The 24,000-nt window shown below is 38.3% G+C and overlaps 1 protein-coding gene across 2 annotated transcripts in view; it reads left to right on the top strand.

The window, feature by feature from the left end:
* Positions 1-24,000, top strand: part of PARD3B (par-3 family cell polarity regulator beta) — a 393,257-nt gene that overhangs the window by 18,903 nt on the left and 350,354 nt on the right. For both annotated transcript variants that reach the window (XM_066189749.1, XM_066189748.1), the window contains exon 2: positions 6,445-6,546. In XM_066189749.1, coding sequence (XP_066045846.1) covers positions 6,445-6,546 — 102 coding nt within the window. The remainder of the gene's footprint in view (positions 1-6,444; positions 6,547-24,000) is intronic.

The raw sequence follows: 24,000 nt of genomic DNA, 5'->3' as shown, positions 1-24,000 counted from the left end.
TGGTATGCAAATGAAAAATGCTCAAGGTTGATCTAATTCAGTGACAAACTTTGAGAAGGATTTAGAGATGAATTTTGAGGCTGTGTCTAATGTCATCCGTATGTTCCTCTCCAAGATGCTTTTTGTGCTCTGCTCCCGGAGGTGTGGTGTGAGAGTAATTAATGCTTAGTGCTGTTTGGCTGTGCATAATGATACATTGTGTAGCCGTAAAATGCTTATAGAAATCATTAAATACTACTTAATATATTGAGGTAGTGCATCACATTGCAATTTATAGTCTAAAAATGATTAAGTGGTAGAATACCTCTTTTACTGACCTTAACCTAAAATATCCCTGAATGAGAAAATGTTTTATGATTATAGGATTTTTAATTTTACTTCTACACTGTCTGAATGACAGAAAACAATGTGGCCATTGGAGGCGACTCCTTCCCCCAAGTTTGACCTCGCATTTATTCCATTGTCTATGTGGAACAGGCATATTTGGTTTTCATTTTTATGCTGTATTTCACTGGAGTCTGTTTGCTCTAGTGAAGCATTGATGTGGAGGTACTTCAGAAATATCAGCATGAGAAGTAATTGTAACTCAGTCCTGTTTCTGATTCTTTTTTTTTTGATGCATCCTGTTGTTACTATATTAAATTAAAAATTCCAGTTTGCTATTAATTTTATGCATTCTGCACAGTGGAACAAAATACAGCAGCAAACGATAATTAATTGTGAAATTGTTAAGTGGTGGTGTTTATTGATGGTCAGCTGAAATGTATTTAAACTTGTTAGGATTCTCTTGCTCATTAACAGTCAGAAATGCCCATTGTGGACTGGAACTTCTATTAAGTATGTTGCTTAGCTTTCAGAAAAGGAGATTGATACTTTTTTATCTGAGTTGGAAACAAAACGAATTAAGAATGCACTCCAACTTTCTGGTACATTAAAAATGTGAATCTGTTGATTTATATAAAAACTTAACAATAAATGGGAGTGCTTTAATTATAGATTGATTTGTCTTTCATTTGAATGTGTGTGTGTCGACTGAAAATAAATAGGCAGAAGAATTCTTGAACTGGTTTTAGACAATTTGAGCAGTGATGGTGTTGTAGTAGGAGGAAACAGCTAAGTCAGGATTCTGTGACAGCGTGAATGTCAAGCCCATTTTTTAAAATTTATGTCACTTCTCTGCCTACATTGCACTTGTGCATTCATGTGACCTGGCTTTAATTTAACATTTGGTAAATATTTGCATAGTAATTCCTAAAGTGTTCTCCCACACATAAAGGAAATGATGATAAACAGCTTTTAAGTGGCTTGATGTTAAACACAAACATGACTTGCAGCCCTAAGGTAAAATGCACATTAGAGTAACTGTTCAATATTCATTTGCCAAGTGCTGTTATGAATTATCCCAGGTAACTTAGTCATACGTTTTCTTTATGTGGATTTTTACAGGTTTGTACCTCAGCTGAATTTCTGCCTAAGGGTCATGTACTGTGCCATAAGAGAACTTCTCCCCACTTGTGATGCTAGGAGTTTTTGGAACTGCAGTTGTGTTTTCTTCAAGATGAACTTTCTTACAGGAGAGGATTTAGGAGTGCAGGTTTCAGGTAACCATACCTGAATGCTGCCCAGAGCTTCCAGGCTACTGTTAGTGTTTTATTTTACAAGAGACTTTTTTGTTTTTCAAAACTAATTATTTCTTTTTAAGCATGTCAACTTTTAATGATGATGGTTAAGAAGATACTGTGAAGAATCATTCTGGACACTGTCATTCATTAGAATTTGATTTCAGTCTCAGGCTAGAGAAACTTAAAGAAACAACAATCATTCAGCTAAAAAATCCCCCAAAACTTGTCCTAGTATTTTAGAATATAGTCGTTAGACTTTTTTTACTTTGTATTTCATAGTTTCTCAGCAAGTGCTTTCTCAGTAAGTGTGCCCTTAATCAATCTCTTTCTTGATCAAAAGTGGGGTGTCATCCAGCACTTGCTGCTTTGTTTCATTGAAGCTGTCTGGCACTGACCCTTCGCACAGGCTGTCATTGCTGTTACTGGGTTCTGCATTTCAGACCGTTCAGAAGACAGTGTAGAATCAGCAAACTGTTTTGCAAGACTTCCAGTCATATGCTTTATGAAGCGTAAAGTTACTCTGTTACTGTAGAAAGGCAATCTCCTGCCTAGGAGTTTTAAAACACCTGGAAACCTTTAGTGTTCTTGATGCTCCTCTTGATGGTTCCATCATAATAAAGCATAAGAACTTTAAAATAGGACGATCCTTTTCCTGAGCAAGTTTCATTTTCTCTGATAATGATTCTGCCTTGGATGTACCACAGTTATGTTTTGGACCCATTCTATGCCTTTTGAGTTCTAAATAATGTGCAAAATGTGAATTTGTGCGTATGCATGTGGATACAGTGCTGTTAGGAACTTTAGATACTCATTTTTTACCTCTGCTGGTAGTTAGTAGCTTGTTTTAAATGGTGAGTTTTCTAAAATATTAATGTCTTATTTAGTGAAGCTGTCTGGACTCTTGGTGTGAGTAAAGAAACATGGAAGCAACTGATATATAGATTTTAGTTTGTGGCAGGGTTTATTTGTGTGGGGTTTTTTAGTTTGTTGGGGTTTTTTGCTTGTGTGGGGGTTTTGTTTGTTTGTTTGTTTTTGTTTTTGCTTTTGTTTTTTGTTTGGTTTTTTTTTCTTGTATGGACACTATTTATCCAGTGCATGGCAGTGTTTGGAGTGTTTGGAGTTCATATCAAGAACAGAAAATATTCTCTGACTTTGAAGTCTTTTTTGAATGGCTGAGTGAGTTTTCTGGTCGGATGAACCATTGTTACCTTTGTGACTGTGCGGAGGGAATCTTCTCCACCTAGACTATGTAGCAGTAGTTACTGTTTGCTTCACCAAACAAGTTTATGAAAAGCTCCCTGCTCCCAGCATGGGGTTTTAACTTTGAGGGATGAAGTTCATATAAGCTAATAGAAGCCATTCACATTTGTATTTCTGAGGCAGCAAGTATCCAGTCTTGCTGTAGTCTGTGCTGGTTAGTGTAATTGGGGAGTCACAGAATCACAGAAGGTGTAGCTTGGAAGAGACCTTCAAGATCATCGAGTCCAACCCAGCCCTAACACCTCAACTAGGTCATGGTATCAAGTGCCACATCCAGTTTCCTTTTAAACACATCCAGGGATGGTGATTCCACCACCTCCCCGGGCAGACTATTCCAGTATTTAATCACTCTTTCTGTTTAAAATTTCTTCCTAATATCCAACCTGTATTTCCCTTGACGCAGCTTGAGATCGTGTCCTCTCGTTCTGTCAGATGCTGCCTGGAGAAAGAGACCAACCCCCAGCTGTCTACAACTACCCTTCAGGAAGTTGTAGAGAGTGATAACGTCACTTCTGAGTCTGCTCTTCTCCAGGCTAAACAACCCCAGCTCCCTCAGTCGTTCTTCATATGGCTTGAGATCAGAAGGTTGTAGTGTGTTCATACTGTGTGTACCTGAGCCACAGTATGTGGCCAAGACATTAAGAAGCATTTTTCTTCAAAAGAAACTATGAATCCTGCTCTACTTAGTTCTTGTATTTCAGTGTGAATTGTCATTGTTTTCTTTTGAAGAATCTTATGCTGGCTACGCTTGTTCCAAAGGTTGGTGAGGAGTGGCATCTTCTGCTCTTTGAGACTATTTTAAAGATGTTCCCTTGGTATTGCCACTAACAAAAATAAATAAATGACTGTATTTGCTGTGGCTCAAAGTAAAAAAAGGTTAGGAATTCATTAAGTTTAATGTAGTTGAGGGTGGCTGTGTCTGGAGCTTGTGTCCTGCCAACTTGCAGCGTTCTATTGGGACAATAGGGTTTTGCACTTGGTTTTTCTTTGTTTCTGTTTCAATGACACATCTGTGTTGGTGCAGCTACTGAATCACAAATAGAAGTGAGCTCTGAAAGCAAAATATCCTAATTAGCTGTGTATTTTTTAACTTCAGCTTTGTTCTTAACACTTCAACAGCATGATACATACAGCAGGTTTTAATGGATCTTCAGCCAAATAGGTTAGCTGCAGAAGTTTGCCCAGTTAAGAGGAGTGATTTTCAATTATGCTGTTTTACTGTTGCTAACTATTAAAAGCTTTGTGGTTGCATTAGTTAAAGGGTTCAGGAGGAATATCTGTAGCTACTGATGTGTTCTGGTTAAAGAGTATCATATTTTCGAAGTTTATTGGTAGGGTCAAACTACACTCTTTTTTCAAGGTATCTGCATTAGGTAAATTGTATGATCTAAATTAACCTGCTTATTTATTGCATAAAGGTATGTTTCTTTTCTGCCTTTTCATCTTAGAATATTATGGTTATGGTAAAAATACCTAAGCCTTGGGCTTGAGGATAGAAATTTGAGCTGTAGTAGTTGTCCACACTTCATCACTTTGCAGAGAAAAAAGCATATTAATTGATATTCTTAAATTTTGTAATTTTGAACATGTGATACCTAGAATGAACAAGCATTTGCTGTTTCACAAATGGGTGGTTTCATTGCAAAATGAAATAACTGCAGTAAGAGGTAAATTAGGGATTAAATGGATGTGTTACAAATAGACATACTTTTAGATGCTCAGTTGTGTGGTTGTCATGCAGCTGTACTGTATCTAGTTACACCTAACCCTCAGTTGCAGCTCCTCAGTGGTCATCTTTTTTAGTCCATTTCTGAAACATATCTCAAAGCTATGTGTGTGCATGCCCCTTTCCTGGCCCTCAATTTTAGGATAATCCGTCCACTCTCCATAATATCTGATGGAGGACTCAAATATGCTTTATAATCCTGACAAGGCATTAGGCATTTTTTTTCTTCATTGTGCTGTTGCAGATGCAAGGTTCATCAGTGCTGGTACCACGGAGCACTCAAATGTGTCACTGTGACTCGCTGAGCTGCCATGTGCTCATTTAGCAGGAACTGGTCTTAGGAGGACAAGTCTTAACTGAGGCAGTGTCCTAGGGTGGCTTTATCATGCTCGTATCCCCAGTTGTCTGTTCTGTGTGTGCTGTGCTGTGTTCTGTACCTTTAAGACTGGTTCTGAGAGCGAAGCAAAGAAAGAAGAAGCGTGCAGTTTCTTTTGAAACGACAGCCTTCATTCCTACACGTTCTTTTCTCTGGACTCTGCTTTTTCAGCGGCACAAACAGCAGTAAGACAAAGATCTCCTGTGCTTTTAGTTAGTTTTAGCTAGTTGAGGCAGAGAAGTTCCCTGAACTGGGTTTTTTTCCTTTTTCTTGGGACTGTTTAAATCTGCTCTGAACTGAAAAACCCAGAGGTGCACCGGGGGCTGGCACCTGCAGCGCGCCGGGGCCTGAACCTCTGGAAGAACTAGGACTAGTGAAAAACTGAGTGAGCTGAGCTACGCACCCGGCAGGAACTTCCTCAGTTTTGCCATCTGTCTTCGGAGCGGCGAGAAGTTTTGTTGTTTCATATTGTTTATTCTTTGTATTTGTAGGCATTTTGTTTGTTAAATAAAGAGTTTTTTCCACTTTTCTCCAAGAAAGTTCTTTTCCCGGACCAGCTAAGGGGAAAAGCTGTTTGGGTTTGCTCTCCAGAGGAAGCCCATTCCGAGGTTTCCTCCCAAATTTGCCCTAAACCAGGGCAGGCAGTTCAGACGTAAATACCACCTGGAAGTTGTGTACCACAGGTAGCTGGTACAGTTTGGGGGCAGTGGTTACAAGCTGTTCGTCCTCTCTCTGATTTTGTATTTCCTGTCAGGGAGAATTTGCTGTTGAACAGTACACTCAGAGCGTTTTGGCTTCAGGGTTAGTGGAATGATGTCTGAACTCCTGGTTATTGAAGTGAAGGAGTTAATAATGTATGAAGAAAGCATTAGTTTTGGAGAATTAATATTATCCCTCTTAATATAGTACACAGTGTTGCATTGGAGTTTGAGAGTATTTGTTTGTGAAAGCAAACTGGGATTTATGCATTTGGAGGTTTTTGCCACAATAGGATTATCTGTTTCTTCAGAGAAAGAAATGATGGATGAGTTTTATATATCTAAAAATATATGGATACACCTCTCCAGAACCTGTCAGGAGTGGTGCATGTCCATTTATTTAGTTATTTAAATATTTGTGCTGATAATAACCAAAATATTCCATCTATAAAGTGTTGTAAAGCAAAAAGATTTTTTTTTATTATTTTAAATTCACTATTCAAATTTGATAAAGATTGATAAGGAAATAAAAATGTGTGTTTTAAAGATTTTTTTTTGTGCAGTGTTTCTATAGGTATTGCCTTGTTTTTCATCTGTAGTTTTCATTTGCTCTCAGTTTCAATTTTGAGTAGTGACTCCAATATTCTGCCTTGTGACTATAGAGGGAAGTAGGTGGAAAACAACTGGGACACAAAACTGTTTTTTCTGACATCACTAAAATCATGCAAGGCTAGGCTAAGAAATCTTGTATCTGTCTTACAGGATCCAGCTTCCTGGGTAAATATTCACCACCTGGAGTATACAGATGGAGGAATCCTGGACCCAGATGATGTGCTGGCAGATGTTGTGGAAGACAAAGATAAGGTAGAGCTTGTATGGGAATATCATGTGTCTTTTCAACTAACGAATGCTGCTTTCTCATCTCTTGGACATCTGGCAGGTGGAATGGGTGTTAAATATTCTTAAACACATCTGCCCATAACTGCTGGAACTCTCCCCTTCTGGAGCAGAATGGGAGAGTGGGAAGCATGACCCAAGCAGTGAGGAGAGAAGCCTAGCAGTTCACTTAGGACTTAACCTTTCCAAGCAGTTCTGTGTTTCTTTTTATTTTTTATATTCAAATAGCATGGTGAAAGAATGTGAGTTTTACAAGACTTTCTTCCTTTTTTATGCCACTTAAAGTATCTTCTATAATCTCTTCCTTTGCGTGAAATTAAGTTTTTGAGAATCATCCAAATGTGATTGTTGAATGTGATGAAAGAGTCAAATCCTGTGATGACAAGGTCAGCTACTTCAACTGTTAAATTTTGGGAGGAGTTCCTGTGACTTCTACTGAAAGTCTAAGCAGGCTGCCTATTCATTTTAAAAGCTGTAAGTCTCTAAATTTCAATTAAAATAAGACAAGTTTTTTTCTGGGTCGAGAAGTAGTACCTGTAGAGAAATCTCTCCTAATTTTATTTTTAGTTATCCTAAAAATTTAGTTCTGGGAAACTTATTCAGCATAGAGAGGGGAGGGGTAGTATTCATAAAACTTTGTTGATTTTATCTTTCTTTTTTTCTTCATAAAATCAGAGGAAAAAATATTTAATGGCTTTAAACTGAAGATCCAAATATGGGTTATGCCTGTGCTTTTAGACAAATTGCTTTGTCTATTTAAAGTGCCATATGCTTGATGACTTAAAAAAAAAAAATTAGTATATTGTATGCAGAATTGGTTGTTTTGTATGCTGTGTTCATTCTTCAATGACTTAATACAAAGCAGAACATTTTGCTTATGATTAATGGGATGCTGCTTCTTTGTATCTTAGAAAATTGTTTAGGGTGTACTTCAGTGTCAGTTTAGGGTGGTTTGTGTGGGAGTTCTTAAAAACAGTGGAACTCTGTTTGTTATGTATTCTTTTTATCACATTTGTGTTTCTTGCTTGTCCACATTTACTGAAAGTATGCTTAAGTCACCTTAAGACTTTTTTTTCCAGGAGTGTTTGGAGACAAAAAGACTGAGTTCTGAAATTGAATAGCTGTGTATAAAAGATAAGACCATGAGCATAAGATGTCATGAAATGAGATATTACATCAAAGAGGAATGTTTTGCTGGTCTCATTAGTTAATGAAAATTAGTACATTTACCCAGGATTTTCTCTATTTAAAGTACTGATAGAGGAACACTTGTGGAAATGTTCAGAATATTTAATATGCCATGCAGTTTTTAACCTATGACCAGAGCCTTTGCTCTACTTTGTTGGTGGCTGTCACTGGTTGAGTATGTGTAGCTGAATAAGCTTCTAGGTCACAGCTGTGGGTCTGAGCTTTGTCAGTTGTAACTGTGCTAAGTGAGGCTCTGAGGCTGCCTAGGGGAAAACTCGCTGGGAAACTGGAATCTTACTCTTTGAAGTGGGCTGGTGTGGTTTAGAAACACAGCAGACTCCTCAATTTCTCAATTACATGGGATGTATCACTATCGTCTTCTTCAGAGTGGCTTGGTGAAACAGGGGTAAGAGACTTGCTGAACAGAGCAGCTGCAGTGAAAAATCAGATTTTTTTGATTAAAGTAAGGGAGAATGTTGTAAGGGTTCTGCTGGTCCAAGAGGTTGAATTCTTTCATATGAGAGTGCAGTTGGGCTGTAACATGTGTAAGGAGCTGTCCATACTACCTACTTACAAAGTTTGGTCTGATCTGATATCAAAGAACCAGCCCTATAAAAGGCTTATAAACAGTTTTGATAGTTTACTGTGGCCTGTTAGTCTTTAAGCCTTCACCAGCATTATTTCACACTCAGAATCTCTACCAGGGGATCTTTAAGCTTTGCCAAAAAGGGGAGGAGATATTCAGGTCATATTGACCTGCTCTCTTTTTTGGTATTTCAAGTCCCTGAATAGATGAAGGAATTTTTGGTGTATTTATCTGTGCTCTGCTTGTCTTTGGTTATGATTATCTGTATATGTGGTAAATGAATAGGCCACAGGTTTGTTGCTCCCTTGTCATCGCCATCCTTTGCTGTGCATCCAAGCAAGTGACATAATTTCACCTTGAATCAGTCACTCTCTATAAAAATAAGCTTGCACTTAACCTCAGTGCCTTTAACCAAAGGTGTGTTTGGCACTGCTGACCATCATGCTCTTCTTCAGTGGGAGAGGAAATGCTTTTCTCTGTTTTTGAAGAGATAATCTGCTCCAGATCATACTCTGATAGCAGTAAATTAGCACAGTTTCTTCAGAGGAAAATGTCACTGCTAATCTACTGAATTCTTTCCCTGTGACAACAAAACAGTGAGAGTGCTATCAGATATAATTTATTTGGAATTTCAAAAGCTTTTGACAGTCCTTAACAATAGACTGTTAAGGAGGCGAACTACTCATGAGGTAAGCAGCAAGTGCTGTGGTGGGTTAGTGAACAAATGAGAGGGAACTAAAAAATGGAATAAGCGCTGAAGTTCCAACCCTGAAGTAATGGCCCTGGAATGTGTAATGCCCATCTCTGGGAGTGGCAGTGGTTTTGAGCTCTGCCTATGTTAACTTCCTGACTTCCTCTTGAACTCCAAATTAATCAAAGTTCAACAAATAGTCAATTCAGTGGATGATATTAAGAGCTGTCAACCGCACAGTTATGCATGCTGGACAGAGTGGCATTTTTTAATTGCCTGTAAAAAAGATCTAAATTAGTATTACATGTGCTTGGTAATGTGTCATGTGAAAATGCTTTGGAAATTCTGCTGGCTGAGAGTCCCTCTTGCTGCTGTTGCCTCAGCAATAATCTGTGGCCTGAATTGAATGTCAAAGCTAGTTGACATAGTTTTGTAGAATAGCTTTAAAATAGCTTGTTTTCGGTGAGTTACCCAACAATTGATTCACGTCCTGATAATCTGAATGTTGAATGAATTAAAATCCCCAAATTTTGGCTGTTGAATAAGAACATGCTATTTAAATTGTTTGATTTTAATGATGAAGTTATAAATGGAGTCCTCTTTGTATGCTGTTCTTAACAGATTTCCCACTTGTAATGAATTCTTGAGCAAGAAAATGTTCTGAGAAAATTTCTTTGCTGTGTAAAAGATGGAGTACAAAATGTTTCCCTTCACAGCACTGTGTACACAGAGCCCTGTGTTTGGCACGTCTTAAATGCATAAACTTAATGTGCTCATCTAGACTTCCTGCTGATTTTTATATGTAATCGTGTTTTGATATACTTGCAAACACTTGGGGAGGCTAAGAGGATGTAATGAAGACCTGTGCTAAGTTAAAACTTGCTTAGCTTATAGGACAACAAGCTTCCTAGATCAGAACAGTTCTGCTTTCGGAATAAATGTAGAAGTCTACAGGGAAATACACTTTCTATCAAACTTTGTATGTATGTGTTCATATTTTGACAGGATTAAATACAGGCAAAACATGTTTTCAGGTGTGCTTTTTCAGCAGAGCTCTTCTGAAGTAGGAGATGGTGGGTTTTCCTTTGGGTTGTTTTGATTTTGTTTTGTAGGTGTTTTCCATCTGTTTGTTTGCTTGTGTCTTTTCTTGTTGCTTGGTACTTTTTGGGTTTTTTGGATATCTTGGGTGTTGTTTTGGAAGACTGTGTTTGCAAAGGCAGTATTGCAGTAGCTACAGTTGAGCCAACAAAGCTGCTGGACATTTTTGTAAAGATACATTTTCTGATCAGTGCTGATGGCAAAAGATTAGGCATATCTAATAGGAGGTGATGTGGGTTTAAGCTCTTCAGAGACTTACTCGTTGGCAGCTCAGCTGCCAGCGGTGGAGGGTGTTTTGTGGTGTGGCTTTTTTAGAAGCGGAAGGAATAACAAAAGTAAGTTATTGTGATGGGCATTGTGCTGGCACTGAAATAGCAGGATACCGATATGATCTTAGAAATTAGCTTTTTCTTGGGTATCTCCTTTGTTAAATATAGATGAGTAGGGGTTTTTAACAGCAGCGGAAGCTTTTGAAGGACACAAAGCAACGTCAATGAAATGCTGAAATAGTGACACTCTTTCAAGATTTGTAGTGACTGCAACTGTCATTTAAGTGTTTCTAATGATGATATCAAGTAAATGGTATGAATTAAGTGTAGCTCAGATACCTATTTTAGCTAAGCGTTTAATGAAATATTAAATAGGAAAATCAATGAATTCTTTCGTGTCGGCTCACTACCAGCAGAAATGCAATATTGAGAAAACATGTCTCCTGGATGGTCTCCAAATGCTAAGGAAATCAGCTGCTGGCTGTTCAGAATGGCTATTGGGCCCATGCACGCTCCTGATAAGAAGCTCAAGATTTGGCTGAAGCTTTTGTCACAGATGCTAAGTAACTCTTTGAAGCCCTGCTTCAGACAGAAGCCTTTGCAGATAGCTTTAGTTTCAGTGATGGTTTTGCAAGTGTGAGGCTGGTTTGGAGAACTCTTTTCAACAAAGCAAATAAAATGAAGCAGATGTGAACTTCAAGACTGATGTAGTTATACAAAAGAAATGTTTTTCTAGGTAGAAAGACATGCTGACAGGCATGTTTTCTGTCAGTGGATTTGGAACTTTTCTGTTGTTTGCAGGCAGGTTTAGTCACTGGGAGTGATGGCTGTCTGAGTTTCGCACTGTGGAGCAGTTATTTTTTGACCTGGGTTTGACTCTGTAGACCTTCAGGGTTGTCATTTTGACTGTGAAAGTGATGGCATACTCTAATGTGCAATGTGTATTTAAATTATAATGAGCTATTCCACCTTTGTTCAGTTTCTATTCTATTCTATTCTATTCATCCATCAAATTCCTTGTGAAACAGAGAAGTAAATCAGTAAACCCTTGGATAAGCATAGAAGCTCTGACTGAAGACAATGAGGTGATAAGGAAAATTCCTACATCAAGATGAAAAATGGCAAAATTAAGTGAGAATGAGAAGGAGGCTAGTGGATAGAAATGTCTCAGTAGTCTAAATAAAGAGCTAAGGTACTCTGAGGCAGTTTCTCCTCACATGGAGTTACAGCATTGCTGCTTTAAAAGCTTCCCCTGGATGTCGGTGGCAGAGGCCTCAATGCTGGTTGAAGTTACCTCCCAGTGTGTCAGCAGAGCCTGTAAATGTCATGCTTTACAGCTGTTTTGTGGTGTGGCTTGATTCTCAAATATATGATCCATGCAAGTAATGCATACTTAAGTTAGAGAAACCTGTTCAAACTCTAGACTTCTGTGTAATTGAGCTCTCTGGGGTTTTGTAACTTTCTGATAACTGGGATGTAGAATAGAGTGGTTTTTTTCTTGAGTTTGTTGTACAATAGTATATTATACTTGTTTAGAAAAAGCAGGAAGAGATGTGAGACTTCATTACAGCTGAGGTTTTTTTACTTATTGAAGATTATGCTGCAGTGTTTTCTTTATGTAGATTCCTCTACAAATTATTGCATTTTGGGCAAGTTTCCCTTGGAGAAGTTTAAAAAATCCCTTTTCTTATAAGAATGTGAGAGAGATGTCTGGTAGCCCAGAAAGAGTTTGATGATGTTAGTTTCATGTAATGTGGTGGTAACATTGGAAATGTGCAATGGACTCAGGATAGTTCAAAATGGTGTGTTGTAGCTTGGATGTTTTGTGTCTTTCATAAAATCTGTATCAAAAAGAAAGAAGAATCAAAGAAGAAAAAAAATTACAGCCTTTCTTCCTTGCCAGGTGGTTAATATTGCTCTGGACTAGGGCTTTGACACCAATATTTATTAGCCAACATTTAGTTGGTTAATACCATGGCCCATTATTGCTCTGATGTGTGTGCTTTTGGTGACTGTTGAACTGGCTGCAGCAAATACATGCTTCAGACTTCTGACACTTAGTGCTCCTGGCAGAGTCTTGGTTACACTTGTGTAAATTTGAATGCTTTTTGGAAAAATGGGTGTCCAGAGGCAGCCAGTGTTCGTGTTTAGTTCCTTGCTGCTAATGAGGTAAATCAAGGGATTAGTAGATCAAAAAGCCTGATATGATCAAGATGAGGAAAATGAAGTGGCAGAAATTTGGCAAAACTTGTATGTAAGGGCTGTTGTACTTTAATTTGGGGTTTTTTTTTTTCCCTTATTATGAATTTAAAGTTGTGGTTAGTATCTCTGCCATAATACGTGTAGCTGTTTGTGACTCTTCCTCACTGCCTCTGGTTTTGGAATTGTATTTTGTGATTTCAGTAATGAGATACTACGGATGCCCAGAAATCTTAAAATTTTATTGGCAAAAGGATAACTAATAATGCGTTCTTCTTTCAAACCCTATGTTTTAAAAATTAAAATGGATTTAATGTCTATTCTGAATAGCATGTTTACAACCTCCAAAAGCATAATACAGTATTAACATCTTTGTTAAATTTAGAGTACTCTATTTCTTCCTTGTGCAAATTCTTTGTAATAAGTTTCAGCTGTTATTTCCAATAATCAGCGTTATTAGGATGCAAAATTGTTATTGCTGGCAGTATTTGTTTATTTAAATATTCATATTTAGTTCTGAGTGATGGAGTTATAAAGACAAAACAGAATTGTGAATAAAAACTCCATGCTGTTTCTGTTCTGCCAAGGGAATCCCAGTAGAAGCTCTTCAGGTGTCTGATGATTAGTGATACATCGTAGGTCCACAAGAAAGGGAGGTATTAGAAAAGGCGTATTTTAAATAATACCTTCATCCTTGTTAGCACCTTAAGGTATGGAAATGTGGGACACCGGAAAATCCAAGAACAATAGAGTATCAATCCTTTTGGGCTGCTTCAAAGGAAGCATTGCCAGCAAGCTGGGGAAGGTGTTTCTCCTCTCTGCCCCTGTGAGAGTCCATCTGAAATACTGAGTTCAGACCAGGATTCCTCAGCACAGGAAAGATGTGGACCTGTTGGAGAGGGTCCAGAGAAGGGCCATGAAGTTGATCAGAGGGAAGGAGCCACCTATTCCATGAACACAGGGTGAGAGTGTTGGGATTGTTCAGCCTGGAGAAGAGAAGGCTCCAAGGAGACCTTATTGCAGCCTTCCAGTGCCTAAAAGGTGAGACAAATGAGGGAGAGAAACTTCTTATGCAGGCAGATAGTGAAGGGACAAGGGGGAGGGTTTCTAAAGTAAAAGAGGAGACAGATGAGATATCAGGAGCAAATTCTTCAGTGTGAGGGTGGTGAGGCACTGGCACGGGTTGCCTAGAGAAGATGTGGATGTCCCATTCCTGGAAGTGTTCAAGGCTAGGCTGAATGGGGCTCTGAGCACGTCCTGATCTGGTGGACGGAGTCCCTGCCCATGGCAAGGGGCTGGAACTGGGTGATCTTTATGGTCCCTTCCAACCAAAACCATTCCATGATTTTTCATTGATTGTAATAATGGGTTTTCTTGTCATCTTGACAAGGATTTTGGACTTGTTCAAAAGGACGGCACTGATGCTTGCTAAAAATTTCCACTGAGTTTGTCTAGGGTTTGCCAGTAGCTCAAAATCAGTCAAACAAAAAAAGGCATTAGGGCTGGGGTCATTCTTACGGAGAAACTTTATACCATGATTTTCTGGCCCTTCAATGAACTAAGATGGAGTTTTGCTTTTGCTATTGACAAAATAATATGCAAACCAGTCAAGCTGTAGCCTATTTTTAAAAAAATGTTTTCACACTTTTTAGGAAGAAAAAGTTTCACGCAATTTTGAGCCAATGCTTGTTTAGGAAACAGATGTCTGATTTCACTCTTGTGTAGTCGGGTATGCTGTGAGCCACCATATACATATAAATATATAAAAAAGGTATTTTGGTAGGAGTTGATCTGTTTATTTCTGACATAGGGTCTGAACTGTAAATACCGGGGGGGCAAAAAATCACCATCGTTAGTACTTACTAAGCAACACACTATTTGAGTAATGCACTGTCTTTTAGAATACAGATTACGAAGCTTTGCATTTTTATGAAATTTGTTTTAATTTCTTGCTGCAGAGGTGCCATGCATTATTCAAGATTATAAAATGATTTGGATTTCAGGAGCATTTGGATTTGCTGATGAGGATTTCAAGCTGTGTAATTATGAAACTGTATGCACATGGGTTGGAAGTTCAGAACTCATTAGTGTAATCATTAAAATAACCATTTTTAAAGTGTGGTATTACATTCCGGGTTGTGCAATTACACTGTCATGTGCTTTTGGTTACTGGGAACGTTCTTGTTACAAAACTTCAGGTCTAGCCATATGCTTGAACGTAAGTTCATAGCTTTAAGAAGAGACACCTGGTCAAATGTTTGCTTAGGTTATTAAAGAAAATTCAGTTTTATAGACTAGAGCCTCACATGATGCCTGTATGCATAAGTTTACCTCCTGTTTATCCTAGAAGAATTTGTATGTTTTTTTAAATTTAGTCCTGTATAATGTAATTTTTCTTAAAATAGGTATCTTGGAACATCTTGCAAGGGTTACTTACTTCAGCTCTACCTACTTTAACAGTAGTGTGGGCATGAAGGTTCCTACCAGATGGACTCCACAGTTTTAGTTTTTTCCAGTGTACTGTTTGTGTTTGAACATTCTGAACTGTGAACTCTTTCTCTGAACATCTGTAACCACCAGATTTTTTCCAATTGTGATAAGTATTCCAATACTTGTTTCAGATAAAAAACCAGTTAAATATCTGTGACAGTAGATCTATGACATTAATAAAATTCCTGATAGTTTTGGAATAAGATTTTCTATTTAAATGCTAAATGGGAGATTTTTGGAGTTAAAATTCTCTTTATGTAAGATACATGTAAATCTGAAACTTGTGATTTTCTAGTTTGGTTTTCTTTTGATCCCTCTATCTGATTTGTATTTTGGCTTTTCAGAATATTAAAAACACAGAGCAATAGAGCAGGTTTGCGCCCTGGGTCTCTTAGTTTTTGGGGAGTATTCAGCTGTACAGCCATGACACTTTCTCTTGACCTGCAAATGTGTTTTGTCATCTGGGCACTAAGTACTGTTGCTAATTGGTGATCTGACAAGTGAAGCTGTCTGGTTTCTGTTCCATGCACAATGAGAGGGGTGGAGGGACGGAGGTCATTCTAAGTGCATCTGGCCACAGTGAACTGAGTGAACATTCAAATTTCTTGATTAAAAGAAGCTTAATATCTCTTTGTGTAAGCATAACCTGGTGGAAGAGTTACTCGTTCTTAGTGATTTTCATTGATGCAACAAATACTTGGAATTTTGTATACATGTGTTGATGCTCAAGTGCCTTTAAGCACACACATGTTAATGGTTACCAAGGCAGTGACAGGCATTGTAAAATGCTGTAGCCTTGTGGTGGTAAGATAATCTGGTGGGTTGTCTTGCTATATAAAGTAAGCTGAGCTCTTAAATACTTCCACATAGTGGTTTAATTATTATATGGTTTGGAAGCTGAGAGAATTGGGGTTGTTCAGCCTGGAAAAAAGGCAGCTTTGGGGAGATTCATTGCAACCTTTCAGTACTTTAAAGCGGCATGTAAGAAAGGTGGGAACAAACTTTTTCGCAAGGCCTGTTACAATAGGACAAGAGGTGATTGTTTTAAACTGAAAGAAGGCCAATTTAGACTAGATGAGAAGGAGGAAAGATTTTTACAATGAGGGTGGTAAAACACTAGGGCAAGGTATTCAGAGAGATGGCAGATGCCCTCTCCTTGGGAACATTCAAGGTCAAGTTGAGTGGGTTTCTGAGCAACCTGATGTAGCTGAAGATGTCCCTGCCTGTGGCGGCAGGGTTGACCTAGATCACCCTTAAAGGTCCTTTGCAACCCAAACTATTTATGATGCTACTATATCATGTGTCCTATTTAGATTGCATATGAATTAAGGGGGTTTTGTTCCGTTTTACATTTGGGGCTCCAAAGATTCTTTCAGTACAAGGAATTAAACACCTACTGTGATATACCTTGTTTCCCAGTGGTGAAGGAGAAGTTTTGTATTGGTATTTCATTCCTGTTCAGAAATGAGTGTGTTCTGGCCTAATGGATTGATGTTGGTCCACGTGCAGCTTTGGTAAAATGCTTCAGTATAGTAAGCTTTCCTTATTTTAGATCAGCACTCAACTCCTGTATCAAGTTCTGTTCTTCTAAATCCTCTGACTCTTCCCTCCAGAAAGTTAAAGCTTGTTTAAAGTTTAGAAACACTGGTAGAAATTTCACTTCTATTTCAGCAGTTGTAAACAATTTGGGATTTGTGTTTTGGCACTCTCCATTTGTAATGGGCATGGTGTACTAGTGAGAGATGCCTAATACCACTGCTATTGTGAAAGCAAACACCTCCTACAAGTATTGAAACAAAACCAACTCAGTTATTGTGTGCAGGTTTGAGACATCAACCCTCATTTATTTAGGGCATAGTGGGCATGTTTGAGGAAAATACATTGTGAATTGCCTTTGAAAATGCATGCATAGAACCTGGCACACCTGTGCCCATTTCTTGATGTATGTTATGTGGAGTTTAACAGAAAGTCTGCCCTGGTTTAACTTCAAGAGGCAGGGAAGGGCACTGGCTCCATACTTCAGCTCAGGAGGCAGCTTTGTGGCAGAAGCATAGCAGATTTCTATTGAAAGTTCTAAGTATGAGTTAGTTCCTTCCTTGTGGGGTGGAGAGGCTGATGTGTGTGAAAGGCTGTAGAGATGGAGACATGGACCTTTGATGTACCTGTTGTACAGTAAATATCCTCTGAAAAGGTGTAGAAATAAGAGAAAATGCCTTCATCTTTTTGAGAGTTCAGAGGTTATCTTCTGCAAAGCACTAGAATGGACTGTTCATAAATGCTGACTGTGTTCATAAACTGGTTACAAATTTTATGGAGGATATTTAACCTGGAAGGAGGCTCAGGGGAGACCTTTCCTCTCTCTACACCTTTGTGAATGGAGATTGTAGTAAGGTGGGTCAGTGTCTTCTCCCAGGTAACAAGTGATAGGACAAGCAGAAATAGCTTCAAGTTGCACCAGGAAAATTGAGATTGAATATTAGAAAAAAAATCATCTCCAAAAGGGTGGTCAGGCATTGGAACAGGCTGCCCAAGGAAGAGTTTGGGTCACCATCCCTGAAGCTATTTAAAAGGTTTGTAAACGTAGTGCTTACAGACAGGTGTAGTGGTGGACTTGGCAGTGCTGAGTTAATGCTTGGATTCTGTTATCTTGAAGGTCTATTCCAACCTAAATGATTCTGTAATTCTATTCAGTATTAATGCTTTCTTGTTCTCTTATTCTGTGACAATGGAGTCAATAGTAAAATTGAGTTAGAGTAATTTGGAGGCTCAAGTGTTGAGGGATTTCAATTTTCCTCTCTTTCTTCAAAGACAGATGGAATGGTAGTTCAAGAACTTCAGTAAAAAAAAATATTCACAATTACACATTTAAGGGTCAAGTTGTAATGCTGCCACTACATGGTTAAAGTTCAGCTAATTAGCAAAGAAAAAAAAAGTTACAAAAGAATCCTTAAATAAAAATGTGCAGTCAGAAAAATGTTGTAAGAAATGATATCCAGCTCTAAGTAGTCTAGTTGAAAAAAATGATGTAATGTTAAAATACTCTGAATTTTCTAGAATGAGAATGTGTTTGCTGACACATTCTACAAGCCCTTCTACTGATTTAATTCTATAATGGCTTCACGTGTAGCAGTTCTTTAGGGATTCTGAGCCTTTTTTTTCTTCAAAGTCATATGAAGCTATTAAGAGCTGTTCTCTCATTGCTCTAGTGCTGGTAGTCCAGTCCTTGCTTTTTTTACTCCAGACGCTTCTGAGACGTTTAATGGCATCCTTGTTTTTGAAGATTCCTTCCCTGTTATCAGAGATGCCAGGTAATCCAGAAGTCAAAGGCTTGAGAAGCAGAAATGGAAAAAAAAAATTTGAAAAAATGCTAATGTTTTTGGGCAGCATGCATTCTGAAGTGTATAAAGGCTATTCTAACTTCAGGTTTGTGTAGCATAACTATCCACAAAAGGATGCCAGATTATTCCTTAAGTTCACTTTCGCTGTTCAGTAGCGGATGATGCTTTTCCCTACATCTTTGATAGTCTAGTTTGTTTTCTGTTGGGGTTTAGCTCATGCTCAAAGTCTCATTTTCTAGTGGTATACCTGTCCATTCATATAACTGAAAGTGGCTGTTTGGAAGAAGGAAAGTCAGCAATATTTTCTTAAGGTCTGAAGGGTTTCCAGCATTCAGGATTTTACTGCATTATCTGAAAATAAGAGGTTTTGCGAATCACTCAGATTTAAAAATCAACACGGAATGCCTGTATCTTAAGAATCATTGGGATTGTTGTTTGGAACCATTTTGGACAAGTGTGAAAGAAGCAATGTGAAGAGAATAGCAGATGTTGAAAATGTTTTTGGAGTAGGCTTTGCTGAGGACAGGGGCTGCTGTGGAGAAAGAAGCAATGTGTCTCCAGAGCAGCTGGTACAGTAGGTGATGGGCTGAGTTCACAGAGGAGGACAGACCTTTATGGCTGTCAAAAGTCTGGGTTCGTGGGGGAAGACTAGGCTGAGAACTCTGAGTGCAAGTGTGTCACTGCTTTCTGCTGCTACCTTTGGTGGTAAAGTAACAGCAGAAAGCAGTGACACGGTTTCTCCTGTGGCCAGAGCACAGCTGCAGAAGCGTAGACTTCGGGGAGGTTGTCATGTACTGTTCGCTCTTCAGGAAAGGATGTTGGAAATGGAGGAAAAAAATTTAGGGCATCCAGGCTGCATTTAGCTTGTCCAGTTCAAGGCTCTTCCTGGCTTCCTGTGCCAGAAGAAACTTTAGGATAAAAACTTTTGATAAAGAAATGCTTGATAACTGTAGCTGAATAAAATATAGTCTTTACTTCCCATATGTTTGAAATACATTTACGGTCACAAAATGATGTGGAATGTCAATTGGATGCAATATATGGCAAAGGGTAGTTCTAAAAATGACACTGATTTATTTTTACCTTGGTTGAAGTCTTCGTTTGTGGATGCTTTTCCTGTTTCTTTTTGTTGATAATGGAGTTGAAGACTAGCAATAGTCAAAACACGAGATAAAAATGGATGAGCAGCTACCCACGTACAGATGTGCATTATGTGGTTTCCTAGAACAGCATTCAAACAGTACATGGACTTACACCATTGTTTTCACAAAGTTGCATTTCTTCATGTGGTGTGTGTGATATCTTACTGATTAAAACTAGATAGTTTTCAGTCCATAGGGGATTTTTTTGGTTAATCTCTTCCTGACAAAGCCATTTCATGTCTTCTTGGCTTTTTCAAACAAAATAAGACCTAACTTTTTGATGAACTCAAATTCTACACTTATGTGATTATTTAGCAAGCTATAGTAATTATAGTAATTAGGGTGGGGTTTTTTTTTTTTAAGTAAACCTTTTCCAATGCATTTTTAACTTTAGGGTGTAATTCTCAAGAGGATAATAAAATACACCACAGTAGATCATGCAATCAAGTTAATGCAATCAAGTTGCTAATCATTTTCTTGGAAGAACTTCTATTAGAGAAGATGAAGACTTGCTCTTCTTTTGCTGAAGAAATGTCCTCATTTGCTGTTGATTGAGGTCCTAAGCTTAAGCTGCTAGGTTAAGCTTGGCCCAGTGGCACTTTCAAGTTATGATTGCTTGCCTTCTTGGGACTGCACAAAGATTACTGACTGATAAGAAATCAAAGAACTGAATTTCAGAGTACTGAGATTTTCCTGATCTTAATGTTTTATGTGTTTAAAATCTGAGGAATCTTTCATATGGTGCTAAAGCATTTTATATTAACACTTCTGAAAGTTTTTCTTAGATGACACGTTTCTTACATCGTTTTATGTTCAGCCTTTAAGAAAGGTTTTTCCAAAACTTTCCTTTGTATCTAATATCTCCCTGTAGCAGTCAAAGCCTCAAGGAAAAAATATGTATGATCAAGAAGTTCCTGTGGATCAGTGTAGAATAATGATAGTGAGATGGACAAACAATGCAGCAACAGGAATTAGGTGTCTTAAGATACTTTGCTGTCCCTTTGTGACATTGGAGCCAAACTGCTGAAGGTAGATATGAAATGTATTATGTAAGGAGCTTTGATCACCATGTGTGGTGTATTTAGTTTTCAAGTTACCAGATCTTGTGTGAAGCTAAAACTACCTACCCACTGGCTTTATTTGTAATCCTTGTATAGAACTGTAGTTCTTATTTCTGTGCCTCCTCCTTGCAAACTGGTTATAGTAACTGTTGAATAAAGGAGTGAAGAATTTCAATTTCTTCTTTTGGATAACAGCTTCTATTTTGTTATTCTGTGTAGTAGCAGTATTCACTTAATGCCTATTTAAATAACACCTTCACAGCTAGAATACTATTGTGTCTTATGAATAAACACAACCTGGAAAAGAAAATTCATTTGGAGAGAGTAGTAGTTAATCTAAGAAATAAAATACGAAGTGCACTTCAGCAAAGTTTTTTTCCCTCTCTTTGAGGTGTTTTTTTTTTTTTTTTTTTTTTTTTTTTTTTAAGATGAAAGCCTACAGAAGTCCAACATTTTTGTGTTTAGAATCCCTTCCTCAAAAACTTTCCATGCTCCATCCAGCCCCTGCAAAGCTAGCCTGAGTTACAGCTAAGGACTTACAGCTAAATATGTTTTATTTACATCTTCCATAAGTGATTCACATTCCCATTTCCCTATAACCATTTTAGAATGCTGTCCTGGTCTTCTCATGCAAAAGTGAAGATGGCAGCAGTTGTGTACTCCTGTGCTTACCTAGCCTGTTAGATTTCCTTTGTCTCTGGAAAAGAGGCTTTTACTTCAGTAGCTGAAGGCTGCTCTTCCAGAAGAGGCACTCAGAGACAATGAATGTTTCTTAGGCTTAATTTTGCCTTAGTCTGCCTCAAGGCTGCCACCAAACCACAGCCAAGTGTGCATTAGCTTTCCAGATAAGGTTTTGTCTGTCCCCGCCCTGTTCTGCTGCTCTTGTCCTCTGAACTGTACAGGAGGAGTTCTGCATCTAAACTAATTTGACACAAACATAAAACTTAATTGTTTTTACCCGGAACAGTTTTCCCAATTAATTCCTTTTGTGGGCTCTGTTTTTGCCAGAAGTGGTGAGAGGCGTCGGTTCTGGGTAGGGGAAGGTGTTGCTGATAGCATTTATGAAGTGGTCATGCTGCTGTGGTACATCAGGAGTTGAGTCCTGTTCTTTGCTTGCAACCACTACTGGAAGAACTTCAGTCCCAAATTGTGTTGCTAAGCAATAATGCACTAGAACTGGACAATAAATGTCCTTGGGAAAGTAAGACCATCTTTCACTGCTTTGACTGTGCTGCTTTGTTGAGCTGGGCTTTCTTTGCTGTTGTAGCTCACAGGTTTCGGAGATTTTGTTGCCATTTCACAGTCTAATTTTTGCCACTGTCCTCTGATCAATGAAATTCTATTTGTTTCTTGGAAGGCAGGGAATATGTGAATTATTTATATAATAACTTAGAAATTGTGGTTGAACCTGTGGTAAGAACTGTCCTATATCTCTTCATGTACCTTCCTGCTCTGGCTGTTGCTCTTGTGTCCAGTCTGCTTGGAAGTTCTGTCCGTTCCCCCAGAAGAAGGTACTGCTGGCATTGTCTCTCATCCTGCCCTGCAGGTCTGGCTCTTAAAGGTGGTTTTAGAATTCCGTTTTAGGACACGTATGTGGGTGTTTTAAAAAAAAATCTATATGCTGCTTCATCCATATGTAGTTCGGAAACCAAGAGGTTGTATTTCATGAAGTCAAAAATATTGTAGGAAACTTGTTTTTCACCTCCTTGGAGTTAAAAAAATGGAGAGGTATTATGCTGCGGCAGAAAGGGCTTTGTAGCTATGCTGATTAGCTGTGCTGCTTCAAAGTTTAGAAAACTTGATGATTGGTAACATATAGGGGAGGAAAACCTGATAATTGCAGCAGTTGGAACTTCAGCTTTTCTTCATTAAGACTAATGAGGATATGAATAATTCTACAGTTTGGAGGTCTGAAAAGCAGTACAAGACCTGGAAATAGAGACTGTGGGGTAGACTGAAAAGCCTGTTCTTGTGCTGTGACACTTAATTGTTCAACGACTGTTTCAAAAATCCGAACTTGTACATTCCTGTCAGCAGGCACTGGGAGAGTTATGGATCATTATAAACATTGGCCATCAGGTGTTTGTGGGCTGCCTGCTTTTCTGCTTTAATGAACCATATTCTGGTAGTAAAACTGAGCTTGAAAGTTAATGTTCACAGATATTGTAGCAGACCTACCTGGCTGGTAACCTCAGAGCAGAAGAAAAAAGTTGAGGTTGACTGTATCCAGCTTTCTGGCAGACAAAGTATGGCACACCATTTAGAGCTACATGTACACCTATATCCCTGTATTAATACAGATAAAAACACAGAGTGTAACTCTGTTGGAAATTCAGGTGAGAAGTGGTTTCTTCTGGCTTATTTATTACTTCAAAAGTGAAATTTTCAATTTGTCCCAATTGCTTAAAGCGCATGAGTAAATACTTCCAGCTATTCCTTTTGCTGTTGGCTGTCTTCTCAGTAACACTAGCCACTCTGTGGAGGATAGCTGAAAATATAACCATAGTTTGAATATCTTCAGGTCATATAGGATAGGATTGAGGAAGAATAACAAACAGCGTTAGAAGTATTTTTATCTTGTGTTAACGTTTGATTGAATTATAAACAGTGGGTGTTATTGGGACTTCTAGTACTTGGCTTTTTCCCCAGTATGTTCCTTATTCTTAAGAAAGGAAAAAAAAGCCCCAAACCCAGACTTGTACTGTGAACACATTATAAACACTATCTTAGTTGCCCGTTTAATTTTTCTGCAGTGGAGTACCAAGTAGTAGAACATAGTTTCATCTAGTTAACGGAAGACACATTATTGAGTGAATCTGATGCGGAGAAAATAGAACTATCTTAAAACTGAGGAACTGCTTATTTCTAGTACATCGTTCTGAAGTGCAGACATTTGTAAAGGTAATTCCTGGACTGCTTATTTCGCAACAAGAACCAAAGCATCTTTTAGCTCTCTATGGTCTTAATGTGCTGCTTTTTGTTGCCCCTAATTGTTGGAACTTGATGTTACCCTTCCCATCTGACCTAACAATTTCCTGTATTTTCCCTGGGAAATTAGGAACAAGATGCAGTACTTGGCCTTGTGTGGAGGGGGTAGTGAGTGGAATATCCTTACTATTTAGGGATGAGAGCAGATCCTTTCTTTGTCTCTTATTCTTGTGTTAGGCGGAGACACCTAAGGTTTTTATCATGAGGGATAAGGCCGGATTTGAAAAGTGATTGACATAAGTGTCAACAGAATCAGATCTAGGAAAGCCACAGTAAAATGCAACAGAGTGCTATTAGCTGCCAGTAAATTTTGAGAATTTACCAAAAGGATGTTTGAAGTAACAGATGAAAAAAATCATATACTTAAGGTG

Source organism: Chamaea fasciata, unplaced genomic scaffold (assembly GCF_029207755.1).
Source record: "Chamaea fasciata isolate MVZ Bird 193981 ecotype frontalis unplaced genomic scaffold, bChaFas1.0.hap1 SCAF_8, whole genome shotgun sequence".
Taxonomy (NCBI): Eukaryota; Metazoa; Chordata; class Aves; order Passeriformes; family Sylviidae; genus Chamaea; species Chamaea fasciata.
This window is presented reverse-complemented; position numbering and strand designations above follow the sequence as displayed.